The 22,103-nt window shown below is 41.0% G+C and overlaps 2 protein-coding genes across 5 annotated transcripts; both read right to left on the reverse strand.

Moving 5' to 3' along the window:
* Window positions 1-282: 282 nt before the first annotated feature.
* Window positions 283-17,597, reverse strand: pla1a (phospholipase A1 member A). Of its 4 annotated transcripts, none has more exons than XM_080290446.1 (12): window positions 17,129-17,597; window positions 15,727-15,943; window positions 13,479-13,656; window positions 13,217-13,325; window positions 12,046-12,147; window positions 7,906-8,040; window positions 5,788-5,880; window positions 5,363-5,527; window positions 4,746-4,835; window positions 4,329-4,434; window positions 3,145-3,300; window positions 283-735 (listed from the first exon to the last, which is right to left on the reverse strand). In XM_080290446.1, the coding sequence occupies exons 1-12, from the start codon at window positions 17,193-17,195 to the stop codon at window positions 648-650; spliced, it is 1,506 nt and encodes a 501-aa protein (XP_080146572.1). In that variant the 5' UTR covers window positions 17,196-17,597; the 3' UTR covers window positions 283-647. The 4 variants fall into 4 exon arrangements, with proteins under 4 accessions (XP_080146572.1, XP_080146571.1, XP_026000401.1 ...); XM_080290445.1 differs by having other exon boundaries at window positions 5,363-5,545; XM_026144616.2 differs by lacking the exon at window positions 7,906-8,040.
* Window positions 17,598-18,188: 591 nt separating this feature from the next.
* On the reverse strand, window positions 18,189-22,103 carry hsd3b1 (hydroxy-delta-5-steroid dehydrogenase, 3 beta- and steroid delta-isomerase 1). Its single transcript, XM_026144632.2, has 3 exons — window positions 21,736-22,103; window positions 21,273-21,437; window positions 18,189-19,767 (listed from the first exon to the last, which is right to left on the reverse strand). Exons 1-3 carry the CDS (start codon window positions 21,884-21,886, stop codon window positions 18,959-18,961), a joined length of 1,125 nt encoding a protein of 374 aa, XP_026000417.2. The 5' UTR covers window positions 21,887-22,103; the 3' UTR covers window positions 18,189-18,958.

The raw sequence follows: 22,103 nt of genomic DNA on the forward strand, positions 1-22,103 counted from the left end.
TGTGTTATTGAATTCAAAAGACGAGTGATGAGACTAAAATGAAGTCTAAGTATTTAGAAAACATTCTTTCATGGGGCCAAGATTTCTCCAGATGATTTAAGTTGTTTATTTTCTGACTGTTAGCTTCCTGTCATATCTGTCCCAACCGCACTATGTAGCACTGTGATGATGCTCAAAATGATTTATGTTCCACCCCCAAAAAGTCAAAGTACACACAGATTCACCTCAGTGCAAAAGGACAAATCCTTTTAGCCCTGAAATCAGGAGAAAAGAAAGACATGGTTAAGAGTTTGTTGCTGCATTTAATGCTAAAAGAACAAAAAACAAGGGTTTAGGATGTGAAACTAGACTGTTTGGTTTCATTAACACTTCAACGCTTTAGTGAGTATAGGCAAAAAAGAAAGATAATTATAATATTAATAATATTGTACCAGAAATACTGATAATGTAAATAACCTTTTTCCCCCCAGTTTTAGTCATGATGTTAGAAAATATAAGGCTCAGCCCCCTGAGGTTGAACTCCAATGATATTTTCTCAAAATTAAACAAGGTATAAAAATGTGAAACCATCTCTGTGTTAGTATCTTCATAGGTCAGATTGCTGCACACTATGCACTTTTCAATTGTTGTCGAGGAGATCATTCTCTTTAGAAGTCACACAACTGCACAAGGTCGTGGGACCACCGAGCTCCCCGTTTGATGTTGATGTTGTTCACACACACAGGATCTTTGCGCCTGAAAGAATAAAACAAAAACACACACTTGTGCAAAACAGACTTTAGTCCAAGTGAATATATGTAGCATATTCATTGTAAGAATCCAGTAACTGTTTAGGAATCACTGACATTTTTATATGCAGTGCCCATTTTCTGAGGCTCAAAAGTAACTGGACAATTGATAAACAGTTTTTATGGCCAAATGAGCCCCGTTTCCTATAATTCCATGACAAATTAAGCAGATCCTGGAGACTATGCCAGAATCCCAGCTATCACAGGGAGAGAAGCGAGGTGCACCCTGGACAGCTCACCAGTCTAGCATTTGAAAATTTGAAGAAGAAAGAAAATTTTTTAGAAATGATCTTAAACAAATAAAGGAGGACTTTACTGCCCAATCAGCAGTACCAGCAAAAGACCATGGAAGACAGAAGAAGTAGATGACTGGAAAATTATTATCAAGGTAAAGAAAAACATCTGAGTCAAGAACACTCTCAGGGAGGTAGACACATAACCAGGGGTGCACATAAGTGGTCCACAGGTGTGCATGCGATGTCAAAATAAAAGACGCGCACCAGATAAGAAGTTGCAATGCGCGATTGCGTACATAAGACATTTCCTCCTCTCTTAAACCCCATTAACTCCTTTAAGCAGTTACTTTGGTGTTCCTCCACCTCCAAAGAAATGTCAGAAGGAGTCCGAACCGCAAAAGAAGCGCGTATTCTCAGAAAAGTGGTTGCAGGAGGTGAGCTGGTTTCAAACAAATGATGAACGCATAGAGATGTGGTGCAGAATATGCCGTGAAAATCCCACGGTAGCGGACAAAAACAGTGCCTTTTACATGCACACAAACGCGCGTTGCAATTTTTTATCTGGTGCGCGGCTTTTATTTTGACAGCGCATGCACACCTGCGGACCACTTATGTGCACCCCTGCAAATAACTGTCAAAGTCGACCTTCATGAATGGAAATACAAAAAAGGTGCAAACCACTGATTATTCTCAAGAACAGTAAGGCCAGATTAGACCGATTAGAAAAACATCTGAAAGAGTCTGCACAGTTCTGTAGACTCTGTAGCATGACCAGATCATGCTTTTGAGTTACTGAAGATAAAACTAAATGCAAAGACACTCACAAAGAAGCAGCATCTGAAGGCAGCTGTAGGCTTTGGTAATGTCCATGAGTCCTACACTTTAGGCAGTCATTGACCACAAAGGATTTTCATAGAGTATTAAAAACAGTCCTTATATTTAAAATTATATTAGTTTGTCCAATTACTTTTCAGCTTCTGAAAATGGCTGTAAGTCTGCACTACAATCATTTCTTGATTGATTTAAAGTCCCTTGTGGTGGTGTACAGAGGCAAAATTACAAACATGGTGTCAGTGTCCAAATACTGATTTTTAGGACGATTAATGTTGGCCTGTTAGCCTTTTTTGTTCATAGAAAGAGAGGCGAGATAAACAGGAAACACTGGGGTGAGAGACGAGATGGCGCAATCATGAATCATGTGGTCAGCTCTCTACACTCCCCAAAGTGAAATAAAGAACTATTTAAGCAACTTTAAGCACATTTTTGATACTGGCCAAATTCACACTTTCTGCAAAAGGTTAGATTTGATCTGAAGCTCAAGTAACTCAACTTCCAGCTTCTGATCACAAAGAGAAGGCCGCCCACTGGTGATCTCTGAGGAACAGTAATGCTCTGTAAACTACTCATTTCAGGGTCATTTCAGGTTTATGCCAACCTAAGGGTGGGACAAAAAGGACAGAATGAATGGATTTTACATTTTGGACAACACTGTGTGTTACTGGCACGGTCTGGTTTCAACTCTCTCTCATATCATGACATAACCTTTCAGCAGACTGCAGGACTGGCACATTAAACAGCTGACAGACCTGACACTATTCTCTAGTATGTCCGTTTACCCTGTTTCTTAATTACCTAAAGAGAGAACACCATCGCTGGCATTTCTGTAGAGCAATTTGCTGTAAGGCTTTGGGTGACAAAACAACAACATGTATTGCTGAAAACTATACCTTCATTGACTCATTGCAGCAACGTTTGCTTCTGTTTGTCCAAAGTACTGTAACAGGAAACTGCAATAACAACAAACTGAAGCTGTGTGTTTACATATTTTGGCAAATTTATCATCCAAAGACAGCAGGGATAAACTCCAGCCCCCCGATGACCCTAATAAGCAGTTAAGAAAATGGAAAGGATGGATGGAATAAGCAATTGTAGCATATGCTGAGCATACAGGTGTTTGCCTGTAAATCGTGCCTTGTTAAAATTCATTGGTAAATGTTGTGTTTGACTTTTTATGTGCTACAGAACATATTAAAAAAAGCAGTCCAGTATTTGTTTCAATGAGAATAGGACCGGCGGCTGAACTGAACTGTATTTATGTGCATGTTGTGTCTGCGTCCTACCTGAGAGAGGGAAACTCAGTCACACAGACAGACTTGACGTGGATCTCTGCCTGTCTGTAGAAGCGAGCTCCTGTGTTTGTCAGCCTGATGGAGTTGATTTCACACTGGGGGGTAGAGTGAGCCATCACCGTCCTGTACACTGTTGTATCTGTCTGACTGTAATACACACATATAGTGCATGTGAAAATAATAAACCACACAAGATGAGACAGGCGCTTTCACACAATCAACATTTATCATACTGGGAAGTCACAGCTAAAACAAAGGTGGTGCCATTCTTCAGATTTAATAAAAAAATGACTAAACTCACTAAACTTGTGCTCTGAAAACACGTTTTCCCAAAACTTTTCCCATCTGAACTATTCTACCCATACAATACATCTGATAAAATAAAAAGTGAACACAAAAAAAAACAACACACAAAAATTGCTTACAAAGAATGACTTGTTATACATTCCTATTGAATTTAATTTACCTGCAAACTGGTATGAAAATACTACCAATATTCATCACTGTCTTTTAGTCTCTGTAAACACAGGGACAACTATCTTTATCATGTGGTCTTATTCAACAGTTACTGAAATCTCAGCTCACCTTACTTTACTGTATGTCTTCAATCAACTATTTAGGCACTTTGAGCCTCTTGATACCAAATAAGCATCAGCCTACATGTGCATCATTATATAGCCCCAACTTATCATCTTCTAATGGCAGCTTCCAGCAGGATAATGCTAAACATCACAAAGCAAAAAGCTGCTTTCTCAAACGGGTCTCATGAAAGTGACGTGCTCATGAGACCATAACCTGCTCTGAATTCAGAAGGACACTTTGGGATGTAACAGAAGTGGAGATCAAGGATGCACAGGTACAAAACCTACATGATGCAGTCACCTCATGTGGGATCCGCAACATCAAGAACAGATGCTTTTTTGGGAACGCCGAAACTGTTGATATACTTTACCAAATAAAGTGCACGTTCAGGGATTCAGATCCTGAATGCAGACATTTTTAAAGTCAGATTTTTCTGCTAGCGATGAGTTTTGGTCATTCCTAATTTTTTAATTTGTTCTTTTTAGGTATGGAACTGAATACAGTACATCCAACTGTACATATTGTACTATTCATTAACTTTAAAGAGTAGGATCTTTGCAATATGACATGTGTATGGTATTTGTGATACTTACAGCCTGAGGATCTGCTTTGTTTCCAGGATGTCAGCTGTCAGGGTCACTTCAATCTCAGCGCTCTTATCCAGTTTCGAAACTTCCAACTCCACCAGGATGTGGTGAGCTGAACAGGGAAACAGTGGGAAAAATGTCATTTTAAAGTACGGTAAAACAGGAATTGTTAAACCGTGCTAGTTTAGTAGAAAGAGGAAATCTTGCTATTGGTGGGTTGGTAGGGAAGAGTCAGAGTGCATAAATGATTAAAATAATTTAGCTGCCTTCTATGTGTAGTGACGAGAGGTTAAGTCTAATGAACGTCATTCAAACTACTCAAGAGTTTTAAATTTTTCTTAACAGGAGATTCAAGAAGATAACATTTCTTTTTAAGAAAAAATGAAAAATTCCGCCGTCTCACAAATACACTGCAACACTCACCACAATATGGCTGTGAAGAAGTCGTGAGGAGGAATAGCGTCTGCTCTTTGGGAATGGGAGATATAGATATCCCACTGTTTTCTGATAAACCTGGAACACACATAATTAAAAGGAATGAGTCAAAAGTAATTTCACGTGCATTAACTATGTCTGTATGAGTATGTAGAAGTATATTAAGCTGAAACAATAAGAAGCTGTCAAAAGCCGACGTGACAGTGTCGGCTCCACTGGAGGTGGAAGCAAAAAAGAACCTATCCAGTTTACTTTAAGTGAAATGTCATAACAACTTTATAAATACTTAAGATTTACTTTATAGTTAATAGACTGTATTGTTGGAACAAGTGTTTTGCAATAGAATGGAAGAACCACTGACAGCAGCAAGTCTTGTAAAAATAATGAGGCAGCACTATAGGCTGCAGGACTATTAATATAACTTATAACTCAGTGTCATATTAATCTCGAGCTGAGAAACGTTTTTATTGTAGAGACAAATGACACTCCCAAAATATGCACTCACAGCTTTTCACAGTAAGACACAGGATAGTTAGAAACTAACAGCAGATAAAAGGGAGCAGCAGCAGTCCGTGTGCTGCAGGTGGTCACCCACGTGTTATTACCTATTACTGGACATTTCCCTCTGAAGATGTCGCAGTCCATACAGCGTCCCTTCAGGAAGTCCTCATAGTTGGAGCACGGGATCCCCATTAACGGGCACGAGCCATTCAGCGCGCTCATGTAGACGTCCAGCGCCCTCATGTGGTCACATATCACATAACTGTACACTAAAAAATACAAGAAAACTGACAAAATATTGAACTTCTAAGGGAGACAGATGTCCAGAGACTCTCATTAAAGTAATGGGAAAAAATGTCCAGACGAAAAACTGGTTCTGCTCAAAATCTACTCATCTGTAACTGGAATTTCATTTATAACAAAAAAACAAGGGCGAAAGACACCAATGTGAAAACAACAAAAAAAGAGATCCTTTCCTTCTAGTTCCCCCCTCTCTTTTTGTTTTTGTTTTAGTGGGTCTTGAACTTACTTGAGTCAAACCTGGAGCGTGCACATCCAATCTGGTCCTTCCCTCCATTCAGAAAGAAGTCCACATGGCCAACAGGGATGGAGATGCCAAAATCTGATACAGAAGAAAACTGTCAGCAATTTGTTGCTACATTGCACTGCAAACAAAATTTCAGGTATAAACACAATGTGATTTTATCAGCTGTAATACAAGTGTTAATAAATACAAAAGACTTCCAATGAACTAATAATACAGTCTTTTAGGACATTTTATTAGACAGAAAAAATAGAGTGGTGAGTGAGGTGAGTTGGTAAAGATATGTGGAAGCGTTGCTGGTTTTGCTGCTGTTAGTTACTGTTAGCTACTGTTAGTCTCTGTTAGCTGTTACTAGTGAAACTTTCTTTGAAGTGAATGTAACACTTTTGGACATGGACACATGAGCGAACAAAGTCTCAGGATGCGAGAATGTAATCAAACTGTTTATCAGAGGTAAAGTGTGATTTTTAGGAAACTCAAACCGAGCTTAGCTAGTATACTTAGCTAAACTCGGCTGTTAGCTGGTGTTGTGCCAAAAAGTGATTTGTAGTAACTCTGTGTGTGTGTGTGTGTGTGTGTGTATGTATACACACGTGTTTAACACCGAATATCTTTGCTTATATTCATAAATAGTCTGCAGTCAACAGAATTTACAAAAGGGGTTATATATAAAGTAAAGAAATGATCTGTTTTACAATTATCTTTATGACTGCGTTATTGTACATACTGTGTTCTACCTTATAATCAGTCCAGTCTTTTTTTGGCAACTTAAAATATCTTTATAACTGTTATATTTGTTGCAGTTTCTGCTGCCCTCTTGGCCCGATCTCTCTTGAAAATCACATTTTTAATATCAATGAGAATTTTACATAATTTTATTTATGAGTGTTAAAGTTGGTTTACCAAAAACTGACTGTAGCTTCTACCTGGTGACAAAATGTTCTTTCTGGCTTAAAATGGCTGTTAACTGAGATCACTCATAAGAGATATGTTTGACATATGTTTCACAGAAAATAGGCCAACAAGTAATTTACAACTAATTAAAAACCTACAATCATTTTTTGGCAAATACCAGAAATCACTTTTTGTCTAGCTGTCCAGAGACAGGAGGGTCTGGCAGTAAGTAGTTGGAACAATGCTGGGGATAAATAAGCATGTTTATGCATGCATCTGTGTGTTAAGACCATTACACAACAATCTATTGTGAAAAAACAATGTGAAATTCAGATTTTGTTGCGTAATGCACACACACACACACACACACACACACACACACACACACACACACACACACACACACACACACACACACACACTGAATGGGGTTTGTTTTTGCAGAAAATCCACCCTAAAAAAATCTATTGTGACAAAAAAGTCAATATCAAGCCATGATGAGACATTCTGGGTTCATCCAGAATCCAGTTCCCAAAGCAGCAGCAGGGTTGGATAGTTCTTGTATATGTTTCATGTTGGCCAGTTTGAACTCCTGCTGGCAGAACTGGGACCACATCTGAGGAGGCAGAGAAATAATCTCAGAGCTGGCAGACCTGGAGCAGTGTCTCGTGTCTTAAGTAAAATAGTATTATTTTACTATTTGGATATTCAGTACCAGTGTGCACTTTGAGTTACAACACACTAGTTGGCAAATGCAGTGTTCTGATTGGTCTGATTGATTTTTTTAGAGCTAAAAAAAAGATAAATAAAAAAATCAAGCTTGGTTTGAAAAAACATAAATGCCATTAGGTGTGAATGTGCGAGTGAATGTGAGCGCGAATGGTTGTCTGTCCCTGTGTGTTGGCCCTGCGACAGACTGGCCACCTGTCCAGAGTGTACCCCGCCTCTTGCCCTATGACAGCTGGGATAGGCTCCAGCGCCCCCCGCGACCCTGAAAAGAAGAAGCGGAAGCGAATGGATGGATGGATGGAGTCAAAGGCTATTTCATGGGCAGGTTTAGGCAGTTCCTTCGTTATGTCATTATCAGTTAAGCAGATAAAATGATAAAAGGCCTGGAGTTGATTTGATGTGTGGTGCTTGCATTTGGAAGATTTTGGTGTGAACAGCAACACAAAGAAAGCACTGGTGACCTCAGCAATGCACAAAGACCTGGACGTCCACAGAAGACAACAGTGGTAGATGATCGCAGAATCATTTCCATGGTGAAGAGAAACCCCTCAACAACAGCCAACCAAGTGAACAACACTCTCCAGCAGGTTGAAATATCGATATCCAAAGAGAAGACTGCACGAAAGTAAATACAGAGGATTCACTGCAAGGTGCAGGCCACACATAAGCCTCAAGAACAAAAGTGCTAGATTGGACTTTGCTAAAAAACAAAATCTTAAAAAAGCCAGCACATTTCTGGAAAAATATTCTTTGGAAAGATGAAACCAAGTTCAACTTCTATTACAATGATGTCAAGAAAAAAGTGTGGAGAAGGCGCGGAACAGCTCGTGATCCAAAAAACCCACATCATCTGTAAAATGCGGCGGCGGCAGTGTGATGATGGCGCCGTTGAGTTCGGCTGCCGTCCTGGTAGCTCCGCGACGACTGTGCTTTTATTTTGCTCTATCTATGTTTTTCATTGGTCTTTTTGCTCGTGCTGCACAAGGTCTGACTCAATATGACCTTGGCACACTACTGGACATAGGACAATACTTCCCACTTACCTCTGCTACGGTGCTTGATACAACGTCGTGGCCGAAAGAGATCCTCCGTGATGAGAACAATGACCCCAGAGGTCGCCGGAGTCCAAGGAGACGGCAACACAGGGGACGAAGAGCAGGGGTCCGGAACAGGCTGCGTACCAGAGCACACCGTCCTCCATTGCCTAGCATATTGCTAGCCAACGTCCAGTCACTTGAGAACAAGCTGGACGATATTAGGGCGAGAACCAGGTACCAGCGAGACATCAGGGACTGCAACATCTTCTGCCTGACTGAAACCTGGCTGACCAGCTCTGTGCCGGACCACGCGATAACCCCGGCGGAATCATTCTCTGTTTTCCGCACGGATAGAACCGCGGAGTCCGGTAAATTGCGGGGTGGAGGGGTTTGCTTTATGGTCAATAACAGATGGTGTAACCCTTGGAATATCACGGTCCTGTCCCGGTCATGCTCACCCCACCTGGAGCTTCTCACCATTCTCTGTCGGCCATTCTATCTCCCCAGGGAGTTCACTGCTGTGATCATCTCTGCGATTTACATCCCGCCACAAGCGGACAACAACAAGGCGCTATCGGACCTCCATGATGTGTTGAGCGGCCATCAGGCTAAACATCCAGACGCCGCCCTCATTGTGGCGGGGGATTTTAATAGGGCTAAATTAAAACAGGTCATGCCTAACTTTCACCAGCATGTCACCTGTCCCACCAGAGGCAACAACACGCTGGACCACTGTTACAGTTCTTTTAAAGGCGGCTACAAAGCCATCTCTCTACCGGCTTTTGGGAAATCAGACCACGCCGCCATCTTACTCGCACCGGAATATAAACAAAGGCTTCATCAGGAAGCCCCGGTGACACGAAAGGTCAGACGCTGGACTGTCCAATCAGAGGCGACGCTGCAGGACGCACTCGGTGACGTAGACTGGGATGTATTCCAGGATACTTCCGTAAACATTGACGAGTTCGCGGACACAGCGATTAGCTTAATTGGAATGCTAGTGGATACCATCATCCCCTCGGCTACAATCCGGATTTTTCCCAACCAAAAACCTTGGGTTGACTCTACTGTCAGGAGAGCTCTCAAAGCACGGACCACTGCCTATAAAAATGGGCTCACATCGGGTGATATGACCAGCTACAAAGCAGCTTCTTATGGTTTAAGGAAGACTGTGAAAGCGGCTAAGAGGCGCTATAAGGACAATGTGGAGTCGCATTTCCAACACGGTAACTCCCGACGTATATGGGACGGGCTACGAAAAATCACAGATTATAAACCCAGCACTGTGAGATGTATGAAACCAGAATTAGCTGACGACCTCAATGCCTTTTTTGCGCGTTTCGAGGTGCCTGCTGTGGCAGCAATTCAGAGCTCCGCACCTGCCCCCGCTGCTGAACCAGCACCATTGATACTCTCTGAGCATGATGTGAGGAGAGCTCTGAGGGCAACAAACTGCAGGAAGGCAGCGGGACCAGATAGCATACCGGGACGTGTGCTAAGAGTATGTGCAGATCAGCTGACCACAGTTTTCACTAGCCTCTTCAATGCCTCTCTGGCTCAGCAGGTAGTCCCCACCTGCTTTAAAACATCAGTGATTGTTCCGATCCCGAAGAACACCCGCCCAGCCAGCCTAAATGATTATCGCCCAGTAGCCCTAACATCTGTAGTGATGAAGTGTTTTGAGAGGCTCATGAAACCCTTCATCAGTTCCCTCCTTCCTCCCGACTTCGACTCACTGCAGTTTGCATACCGGACAAACAGATCTACCGGAGATGCTGTAGCATAGGTCCTGCATACCACACTGAGCCATCTAGATGAGGGATGTGGGAACTATGTGAGAATGCTGTTTATAGATTACAGCTCAGCATTCAACACCATAGTTCCCCACACCCTCTCGGGTAAGCTCCAAGATCTGGGATTCAGTACATCTTTGTGCAGGTGGATTTATAGCTTCCTGACCACGAGACCACAGTCAGTGAGAATAGGGGATGTGTACTCCCATACACTCTCATTGAACATAGGGGCCCCCCAGGGATGTGTACTGAGCCCCCTTCTCTACTCCCTCTACACCGCGGACTGCACGGCCAGACACCCCACTAATTCCATTGTGAAGTTTGCTGACGACACAGTGGTGGTGGGACTCATCTCTGGGAACGACGAGACGGCCTACCAGAGTGAGGTGGATGGACTAGCAAAGTGGTGTGAGGCAAATCACCTCTCCATGAACATCAGTAAAACAAAGGAGATGGTGATTGACTTCAGAAAACAGAGAGGTGAGAAAACTCACACCCCAATTCAGATCTATGGAACCCCTGTGGAGAGAGTCTCCAACTTCAAATACCTCGGTGTCCACATCAACGAGGACCTCACTTGGAGTACACACACGGACTTCCTCATTAGTAAAGGCAGACAGCGCCTCTATCACCTGAGGCGTCTAAAGAGGTTTAAGATCTCCAAGAATATACAGAGGAGATTCTACACTGGTGTCATTGAGAGCATCCTGTGCAACAACATCATGGTGTGGTACGGGAACTGCACAGTACAGCAACAGAAAGCCCTGCAGAGGGTTGTGCGCACAGCTGAACGCACTATGGGAACATCTCTACCAGCACTGCAGGACATCTATGCTGAAAGGTGCAGATCCAGGGCCATCAGGATCATTAGGGATTCTAGCCATCCCGCCCACAAACTGTTCAGGCCACTGAGGTCAGGGAAGCGCCTCTGTAGCCTGAAAACAAGAACAGAAAGGTTCAGGAGGAGTTTTTACCCACAAACTGTGAGACTCCTCAACCAAAACACAAACCGGACAACATGATGGACAATCTCACACACAGTACATAATTTGCACTTTATCTTTCTTCTCTGAACCTTATCCGTACCTTATTATATACATCTGTACTATGTAAATATGTATATTTTTATAGTCTTCTCATTCAACTCATTACAGTGCAATATCTTGCACGTCATGGATATATATTTATAAGCACAAACATATGGACTTTTACATTGTTTTTTTTATATATTTTTTTACTTTTAACTTTTGTTTCTTTTCCTTTTTTTCTTAGCTTATGTAAAATCCTTTTTAGCATGTTTGCACAGTCGGGGGGAGTACTTTTTTAGCCAGAAAAAACATTTCACTGTATGTTGTACCAGCTATAACTACATGTGACAAATAAATAAAGAATTGAATTGAATTGAATTGAATGACTGCCAGTGGCACTGGGACGCTAGTGTTATTTGAAAGAGAAGATTTGATTGTTCTTGAGAACATTAGAGTCTTTCAAAGCTTTGATGTCATCAGGCATTTTGAATAATATGCACAACCAATGTGTTTTATCACACCTCAAACTCAAACAAAAGCACATTCATATCTTTGTGTGCCTTAGTAAAGCGTAATGTTACAGTTCCACAGTTGCTCTTTGTTCATAACTTCCAGTAATGAGAAAAAAAACAGAAGTCATCAGCCTGGCTGATCTGTCAATGATGCTTTCTAAGGGGTTTCATGTAGTTACAACAACAGTAAGTGGTCTAAGCCATGTTAGTGATGGAAATAAACTTGCAGGTTAAGTTAACGTTTTCTCACAGTCAGAGTCTGTGTGGATGGCATCCACAAACTGAGCGTCAGAAGGGTCCAACCGGCTATAGGTGTCCGCTCCTTTAAACATGGGTCCAGCAGGGTCCAGGCCTGTTTGAAAGTTTAATATCTTTTAGATTAAGCACATGCCATGAAATTTTATATTACTAGAAACAACAAAAAGAGTCATTTTTCTCCAGTAGTCTCATAATGAAAGAACTTCAACTATGGTCAGTGTAGTACACATTAGTGCATTGTCCTGCTTTGTGTTTAAAATGTCAAACAGTGTCCCCATGTCCTGGGAACATAACTAGTCTTTTTATATGAGGTTTTTAGTTTGGATTTTATGGTTGTAGTTTATTCTCTACATATTCAGTGACCGTTTGTAAGGCAGAGGTTTGGCAGGACTGAAGAGTAAAAAAAAAATGGGAACAGTAGGAGAGAGGAAGCGAGAGAAAGTAAATATTCAATTAAATGTTCAGTAAACAGTGAGTTTAGCTTTAAAGTTTATGAACTCTACCAGTCACAAAAAACAATAACAAAATCCAAAAAACCGTCCTGATTAACTGACCATCAAACCAACAAGCAAGTCAAACAACCATTGTGCCTGCCAACCAACCAACTAACCAACCCACCCATCCTGTGGACCACCCATTCAATCAACAATAAGCTAAGGGGACATTTAGTGAAAGCTTTTGAATTTCTTTATTCATCAGCTTGGTGTCATTTTCAAATTTTATTCTTGTTGGGATCAGTGAAGCCTCTGATTTAACCCCACACAAGTCTGTGTCATCAGACAAAAAGACCTGATATTATCAACTGAACAGTGGTGTATTGTGCTGGTGGTGCTCTGCTGAAAGGGACTGAGCCTTGTCAAAACACTTCACAGTGTCTCTTTTCAATGTACTGTTGTTCTTTGAAGAGCCCTGCTAATTTTTCAGGGTCTCACTGAGATCTGTGAGAGCCTGTGCTGTGAAAACCTTCACTGTCTTCAATCCTGTTGTCTCCTTATTTCTGTAAACCCAATACCAGCTACCAGCAACCTAAACTTTATTTCCACCACAAGGAGTATTATTCTGAGGTGGAGCACATGTGCAATGACTTTTTAAGTGTGCAGCTGTGTTTCCAATTCAGTTTTACATTGCAAGAGATAATATGTATGTAAGGTGTCTGATCTCACCTGTGATTCTTCCTATTTTCCCTTCGAACAAAGTTCCCACAAAACCAGCGACATGTGCCCCGAGACTGACCCCGATAAAGTGGAAGGATTGGAGTCTGCAGCCATGATTCTGTTGGAGAAGACAATCGCAAGAATAGACTCTGTATTTTTTTCATAGACTACATAATATCTAGAAAATACTTCTGTAAAGAGTAAAATGAATTGTGCCTTTACATTGCTCAGGGTCGTATTGTGGCTAACGAGCATTTGAACAGCTTCGCACCTGCAGCTGATTGATGAGGACAGAAATCTGTATGGCCACCTCTCTGTAGATCTCTACCACCAGGTTGTAGGCAAAGGACGCACTGCGGACCCAGTCCACCACCACCACATTCACATCTTGAGATCTTAAAAGCGCCTGGCCTAACCTCTTCACCCAGGAGGGCTTACTCCCCCGGGCCCTGCAAGGATGGGTTGAGGTCAGAAGGCAATTAATAGTATATTAATATTAAAAGTCTAGTTAATAACTACTAAATTCTCTTTATAAACTACACTAAGCTGATGAGCTTTTAAAATGTATTCCATTGCAGATTACAGAATACATGCCCCAAAATGTATTCTGTAACGTATTCCGTTATATACGTTACTCAATGAGAGTAACGTATTCTGAATACTTTGGATTACTTAATATATTATCATGCTTTTTACAACTACGTGAATGTATTATTGCTGTGATTTATTACTGTTACTGAAGGTCCACGGCTCCGAACCATAGTAAAGGGACCTCTGGCTAATACGTTGGTTCCGTGTCAGGCTCGTAGCCGAAAAATAGCTTTACTTTGTTGTCTGGGTCAACTTTGCTTGAGAGAGGCGTTGAAAGGCTGCTCCAACAGAACTTATTGTTTTCGGAGGAAAACACGAACACAGCGCATTGAGTCTTAATAGCTTACTTACAACTGGGCTCGTCAGGCACTCTTCTTGGCTGCAGTGGTTATTATTATATTTACATGCTTCCAGCTCCCGTTTTTGCTCGATGACAACTCCTACTTTTCCACTCGCCTTTTTCTCCCTTCTCGCGCTTACAGACCCATAACATGTATGGCAGTCCATTCTCCCTGCAACACGGACTACACTGCCCATGAGGCTACATTCTTTAGAGCTTTTTTTTTTTTTCATTCTTTAGAGCTTTTTTTAATTTATTTTTTCATTCTTTAGAGCATTCTGCCCGATTGTTCAGTCTGACGTCACTAGCCGTGTCTGGGCCTAAACTCCGCTGCAGGTCCATATATCAAACGATCACTATGGCATTACTGAGAGTTGAAAAACTGTCTAAAATCTTTCGTCTTTAATAAAATGATCAGTGTTCTGCTCTACCAGGTGTAACAATTGAGTTTAACATCCAGGCATCCATAAAAACGGAATTTATGACATTTAACGGAGTTAGAAGTTAGCAGGGAGTTAGCTCGCTAGCTTCTATCTAAATACAATATAGCATGCCCTGACTGCAGGGTTTTGGAAACAAATGAAAACGTACAGCTCTGTTATCACTTCCAACATAAATGAAGACAGAAAACTAAACAGCAGTGACGTTTGTAGGGTTACTGAAGTTTGGCTAGCTGGTATATAATGACGTGCTACGTGACCGCTAGCGACACAGCTATGTTAGCATAACATAAACAAGCTAACTTTTTTTTCCACTCGATAAAAGTTAACGTGAGTGTTCTCGGTGGTCAGGAACAAATGTAATCGCATGGCAGGATGCTGTAAAAGGACCAAACTTCAGCCAGGAGAACAACTGAGATAATCCATCCACAATACGAGGTTAGTCATTCATATACTGCTGCATGGGCTGGGCTGTAGTTACATCCTATGGTTTTAAAAGCTGAGCTTAAATAAATGATTAGCGGTAATAAAAGCCGAGGGAGGTCAACAGTGATCACTGACTGTTTTAGGAGCTTTTTGAGATCAAATAGAAGAAAATACATAACATTAAACATGTTAACAACACAAAAGCCATATTAAACGCAGACTACTTTAGGCCCGGAAGTAGGATTCGTCGTGTCATCACTGAACAACGGATTAGTTTAGCACAACAACAACAACAAAAAAGCGCTCTCTCACCCAGGAAACACAGACAGAAAGAGAGCGTCACCCTGTAACCATGGCAACCGTAACCGTGCCACCTGGAACAACAGAACGTAGCTGTCAAACAAAACCCAAACAGTCCTGACCCGCCACAATATGAAACAGGGAAGTACCGCCGTGTAATCCATTTATTTCAACAAAGTAACTGTATTCTAAATACCACCTTTTTAAACGGTAACTGTAACGGAATACAGTTACTCTTTTTTTGTATTTTAAATACGTAACGGCGGTACATGTATTCCGTCACTCCCCAACACTGACTGTGGCTGTTACTCTAACATAACTGGTGCACAGAATAGCAATAGCACTGATCGGTCCAAAACTATTACATTTGTTTCATTTAAAGATTCAGAGGCTCGTACTCTGAAACGAAATAAGGATCTCACCTGTACCCGTGGATGATAACCTTTGTAGGACGCGAGGGGTTGAAGTAGGAGTTCTCCATGGTGAGGGACGTCTCATTGAATGCTTGTGGACAGTCCATGTTTTTCCTGGTCAGCAGCAGATACTGGACGTTCAGTCTGACTCTTTGCTGCTGGTATTCCCGCCATGTGATGTTGTTGAGATCAGCACAGTGATTATCTTGCTGCCTTTCATCTGAAGCTAGTAGAAGTAGAAGGGCGTAATACATACTATGTAGTTGTTGTTTTAGCCTCACTGTATCACGAAATAAAACTTGCGGGTTTTGTATTTGACAGCATTGTGATTACTACTCTTCTACTACAAAGCCATGCTGTTGTAATAGATGCAGTATGTGTTTTACCATTGGCTTGCTAAAATATGCACAGCGTGGATGAGTGTATGTGCTGCTCTAAAACCTATAGACACATTTAAGGATTAATGGCGCTTTTCCAGACGTGTAAGCTGCCAGTTCAACAGACATTAATGCACCCCTATACCATCAGACTTGCAGGTTTTCGAACTAAACACTGATGACAAGTTGGATGGTCCCTTTCCTCTTTATGGAAGGAAGAGTCCATGTTTTTCAAAAGGAATTTCAATTTTTGATTAGTAGATTTATCTCAGTTTAAACCATTGATGTTATTGTGAAATGTGGGTTCATATGATTCACAAATCACTGGATTGTGTTTTTATTTACATGCTGCACAGCATCCTAACCTTTTCAAAACTGGATAACCAATTGTCTTCCCCTTTACTTCAAACATCACATAACAATTAGTGTGGCAGTCCTGTGCAGCTTTAAGACTTTGGCTTTACTATATTTGGAAGTAATTATTTAAAATTTGTCTCTACTACGTTTATCTGACCCCTAACGTCATCAGTAATTTACAACACACATTTAACCAACATTTCTCAGTCAACTATGAAGCAGTGCCTAATCGGGACTTCTTGACAAGTTTTATAGGTCTATGCATATTTAATGATCAGATGATTAACAATCTAATAATGTCAGCCATAGTACTATATTAGTCACTTCAGGCATTTTTCTGCTAGGACAATAGCTTCACTTTTGACAGCCATCTTTAGGACATTTTACTGGTAATACATTAAGTATTACCAGTAAAATGTGAAATTAGCATTTTCTTCTTTGATTCTTACAAAGACACTTGGAAGGCAGATAGCAGAAAAAGAATCCCACTTTACTGTAGAGGACAAGTTCCTCGTTTGTATATGGTGCTATGTGTTACGTAATCACTGACTTGCGACAAAAACTCACATAACACAGTCCCTGTTCCGTCTTTCAACCCTCTTTGCATACATATTTAGAATAACTGTATGGAAAAATGATGCAGCAGAGCAAATCTCCTTCATTGGCACAATACTTACCCACCACCAGTGATGTGATGTAGACCGACAAAACACAGAAGAGGAAGGTTTTGCACTCCCAAAGCATTTCTGTGGTGTCAGTGAAGTGAAGGTTGAAAGTAGCTGCCAGGAGTTTGTTAGTTCTTAATGGTGCTCAGCTGCTCTCTTTAGCTCCCAGATTGGTGATCAGCTTTAGGCTTGACTAAATCCCAGCTCTGTGCAGTGCTGTAACACTGAAAGAGAAACTCAGAGTTTATCTGGCAAACATCAGGGGTGAAGCAATGCTGGAATCCATATAAAACAGGCCAAATTAGTCCAGAATATAAAGACCCGGGTTCACTGTAACATTCCACTTTTAAACTGAACGTATCCACATCAAACCTCTCGGTGTCATTTTCTTTTTGTTCACCGAATTCAATTAGGGGGCGAGTTTTCTTTTTTATTCCTTTCCCAGTCTGGGTTTGCTCTGAAAAAGTGGTTGAAAGTCTTTGCCTGGTGGTGAATCCATGACCTCATTTGTATTCAATGGCTGTTTGTTTAAAAGGCTGGACTCTGGCCTGGCTGCCCACTAGTTTGTGTGTGCGTTTGTGTGCGTTTGAGAGAGAGGCATAAGACAGTGACCGGAGAAATCTGGAAATCAGTAATCAACTGATTTTTGAGTCTTAATTCTTTTTTTTACATAATCAAGCAATTCATGTGAGTCCATCACACACTATTCAGTCTCTATGACAACATTCATTTTCTGGAAACCTAACCTATACTTAATCCAAGTGTTCATCACAAACTGCATGACTTACACCGTGAGGAGTTGCTTTTTGTTGTTAAAAAGAGAGGCAGGTTTCCACAGTCTGACTGTATGTCACACTAATAACACTGATACACACATGCATTCATGCACGCACAAATGTAATCCTTTGCATTTTCTTTGTGTTAATGTGATTTAAAGCCGTATGTGCAACGTGGACTCTCCACTTAAGTACGGCGAGTTTATTTTTTATCAAATGGTATAGTTTGCAATGTCACTGAAGTTTGAGATGAGCTTTACTAAAAAACATCAGTAAAAATACAATGAGAATGGGAATTTTTTTTCTCACAGACACTTTATTAGTATTCGTAAGACAGAAACAGCAGGTCATGCAGTAGTTTTTTAATTGAGCACATATCCTCTGTGTCATTTTGGGATAAATGGCTAGCAGTACAGATTCACAGCTCCTGCTCTAAGACAGTATGACTTTAGTGGCTGTGTTGTCAGTCGAACAAAAACATATGACAAAGTTATCAAGGTGTACTTTGAAAAACTTTCACAAACATGCCATTTGAAAGAAATGTCAACACTCATGCTCTGTTTTCACATGCTATACACTTCTGCTTACTGTCACAGGAAAACTATAAATCTGTGTTATTCATGTAAAAAAAATCACAATTGGCAAGAATGGAAACAAAACACAACAGAAACATTGTTACTGTAGCTAGTGGTGTTTGGTGTGCATGTTGTAGGTATTCAAGCTTGAAGCCAATGTGGAAATGATTAAAGCTGTAGTTTCATTAATGCTCACTTGAGGCTGGCTCTACATGTATGTCAGTCCCCCTAGACTCTCCATAATATGCTTGCTAGACTTAGTTCAAAGGTTAGCACTTAACCCTGTTTTCTGTGAATGCAGGTATGTGTAGCACTCTTTATCAAACTTCCCATGTGGGTTAATGACGTTTATTATCTTATCTTAGAAGGTTAAGCCTTAAAAACAGGACTTCACAATTCCATGGTTAATTTCAAATTATGTCTATATGTTTAACAGTTTCACAAAAAAAAGTATTAATTTTGGGTGCTAATGACTTTTGGTCATTTTTCATCTATTTAGACAAGATTCTTTCTCTCTCTGCTGGCAACTGGGAGGCGAGCCATTCAGTGGTGCGTTTGCGTGCTTCCTCCCAGCTATATTTGGGGACATATCCTAGATCCCTCTTGGCTTTCTCATAGGAAAAACTGAATGGCGTGTTCAACATGATGAGGAGCTGACGGTTCAGTGGCGGGACGATGCGTATGAAAGGCCGTAGGATCCAGGCTACTGTCTCCATAAGGAAAGTTAGTAAGTAGAAGAGGGTGAGTGGCAACATGGGTTTCTCTTGAATACTGAAACCCAGAGGAGACATCACGGCGTGGTTGAAGTCTGAATAACTCACAGGTGGTGTGTCATCAGAAACGAAGTAAAACTTCCCTCCAACAGCATTTCTTTTCTGCGGATCTTTGAGGCTGCGGGATGCTTGGAGATGAGCGGCGGCCACGTTGCCCACATAGACAGGCTTCACAAGGGCCTCGGGGAGCGACATACGAAGCAGAACATTTCGGTTTTTTATCCCATCGACCATGTGGCCTAGGAGGAAGCGGCAGCCCTCTCCATAGATATACGCAGGTCTGAGTGCACAGGTGGCTAGCTGGCCTCCGTTCTGGAGCACCTCACCGTTGGCCTTCAGGGTTTTCTCCTCAGCCTCACTCTTGGTCTTGCTGTAGTTGATGTCCAAACTGATGTCATAGACGGTGTCCTCACTGCCATTGATTATGGGTTCTCCCTTGGAGTTTGGCCCCATCACTTCAATGGTGCTGGTGTATATGAAGGACGGCACGTTCTCCCGAATACATGCCTCCAAAAGCAGCTGGGTTCCTACGAGGCAAAGATGCTGCTGAGTTAATATAACTAACAATAAACACTGCATATCTCAGAGCAGCACAAAACTTTTATGTTATCAGAGCAACAAGAGAATAAAGTGACTTTTCAAATATCTGCAATTATATTATGTCATCTCTGATTATGCATTTTCCCTTCATTATTTAACTGCTGTTTGTCTGTTCAGGTTATTCTCGTGTCAGGTTGCCAGTTTTGCTATGTATCTGCTTTAAGATACATTATATATAATGAAACCTGGCGCTTGTGCTGTGGTGCTGAACATGGTAAAAACCAAAATGTTAAAAAATAAGAGAACACTTGAATCACACACTGGATCTTGATGAATAAAATATTCAGTGGAAAATGTGTTCCCCCTAGTGATCTTCTTCCACTTATTCAAATCAGGTGGGTGGGTATGGTACACCCCAAACAGGTCTGTCGCAAGGCTAACGCACAGATAAAAACATGTTTGCAACTATTCACACCCTGTGAATCACTCAATTATAAAAAAGGCACCTACAGTTATGGTTAGGAGTTTACATCCACTCATCACGGACGTGAATATTATGGTAATTTTGAGGTTTTAGTTATTTATTCAAACTCTTCTTTTTTCCACAGAGGAATGATTGTACAGCAAAATCTTTAAAGACTTAAACAAACAAGAACTGGGTACACAAGTTTGTATACATATATATGTACATATATGTGTATATATATATATATATATTTTTTTTTTTTTAAGGCAAGGCAACAGGGAGAGAAGGTTAGCTTTGCCAAATTATTACTAGAAATAAACGACCAAAAACGACAGTGATCTGAAACACACTGCTGATGCTGTAAAAGTACACCTATATAGACAAACACACAATTTGATATTATCAGTTGTGGTATTCCCAGAGTTGGACCTCAACATTATTGAAATGGTATGAAAGAGCTTTGAATGTCCTTCAAGAGGCCGGGAACACTTATCTTGAAGGCTACTTAAGAAAAACAAGGACGCTTGAATAAAAGAGTTCGGGCTGTGTTGAAGAATAAAGGTGGTCATACAAAACAATGACTTTCAAGCTTGTTAGAATTGCACAGGCTGTTTTTGCCTCATATGCTGTAAAGAAATGAGGAAGGGCTCAACACTGTTGCCCAGTACTAGGAAGGAAAACTGTCATTTGATTTGCTGGTGAACAGTTTTTAAAATGCATTGGACAGTTGTAGGTTTAACTAAAACAAAGCAGCAGGAATATTCATATGACATGCAAGTGCTTTAAGGAGTGTAAAGTAAGTGTGAACTGGAGGAAGTAGAAGTAAGCACTGGGCTGTAATAGTGAAAGCAGATCAACGGCCAGTTAACACAAGTAATGAAAGCAGTTTTAAATGTCAGTGGTACAAAAAACAAAAACTTTCAACTGTAAATAATTCTGCTTCTTTGTTTTATGTATGTGATTTGATAAATGTATCTGAAGTCACATGAATTAGGTAAGCCTTCGGTGGATTTGTGACAGCCTTACCTTTGACATTCACTCCGAAAATCTCACTGTACTCCACTGAGTCTTTGATGTCAATGATGGATGCGATGTGGAAAACGATCGATGCCCCACGGCAGCATTTGATCAGGAAATCACCGTCCCTCATGTCCCCTTCGAAAGCTCGCAGCTTTGTCTCACCTTTGCAGTCTGACACAAAACAAACCAGTCACCGAGACAAAGCAGCAAGACGCAAGTTATTTAGTTTAATCTAAAGCAAATATTTGGTTTTCAATCTACTGTATTGGAGACATTAAAAACACATTTACATTACAGCTTTTAATTGAGGAAGTCAGAAAAGCTGAATTCTCAAATCTTTATATTGGTATATTCTTCGATTATGTCAGTAAAAGAATATATATAAGACAAATCTACTCCTGCCCATTTCATATCAATTCATGAATTTTAATCTGGAAAAGGGGATGTTTTGTAGAAAAGAACGGTTTACCCTCCAAACTCTGCAAATACTGCAGCTGTATCTGTTTGTCCAGAAGTCGAATCTCAGCCATTTTCTCTTCTTCCAGCAGCAGCCTCACCAGCCTCTTTCCCAAGAATCCACAGGCCCCCGTCACCACGCACACATCACCTCGCAGAGACATTGCAGGTCTCTTTGTATAAAATAAAGGCCCGTTAACAGTCAAAAAGCAGTTGTTTTCTCTCTGATGCAGAGCCTTCTCAAAAACAGCGGCTAAAAATGAAGAAAAACCCAAATACAGAATTGGTGTTGGATGTTTCGTGATCTGTCTGTGAGGGACGGACAACACCTTCTGTTCTCTCCACCTCAGCCCTTTTTGTAAGCCCAGAAAGTTTCCAAAA

This window comes from Astatotilapia calliptera, chromosome 16 (genome assembly GCF_964374335.1).
Source record: "Astatotilapia calliptera chromosome 16, fAstCal68.1, whole genome shotgun sequence".
Taxonomy (NCBI): Eukaryota; Metazoa; Chordata; class Actinopteri; order Cichliformes; family Cichlidae; genus Astatotilapia; species Astatotilapia calliptera.

What these genes read in the sequence shown, in the direction of transcription:
- pla1a (XM_080290445.1), bottom strand. Translation starts at nt 17,195, where the DNA reads ATGCTTTGGGAGTGCAAAACCTTCCTCTTCTGTGTTTTGTCGGTCTAC. An exon ending in GAAAATAGGAAGAATCACAG is followed by an intron (nt 12,148 to 13,216) that starts GTGAGATCAGAC and finishes ACTTTCAAACAG; the next exon opens with GCCTGGACCCTGCTGGACCC. An exon ending in ACTGAGTTTCCCTCTCTCAG is followed by an intron (nt 736 to 3,144) that starts GTAGGACGCAGA and finishes TTATTCTTTCAG; the next exon opens with GCGCAAAGATCCTGTGTGTG.
- hsd3b1 (XM_026144632.2), bottom strand. Translation starts at nt 21,886, where the DNA reads ATGTCTCTGCGAGGTGATGTGTGCGTGGTGACGGGGGCCTGTGGATTC. An exon ending in GTATTTGCAGAGTTTGGAGG is followed by an intron (nt 21,438 to 21,735) that starts GTAAACCGTTCT and finishes GTTTTGTGTCAG; the next exon opens with ACTGCAAAGGTGAGACAAAG. An exon ending in TTTCGGAGTGAATGTCAAAG is followed by an intron (nt 19,768 to 21,272) that starts GTAAGGCTGTCA and finishes TTTGCCTCGTAG; the next exon opens with GAACCCAGCTGCTTTTGGAG.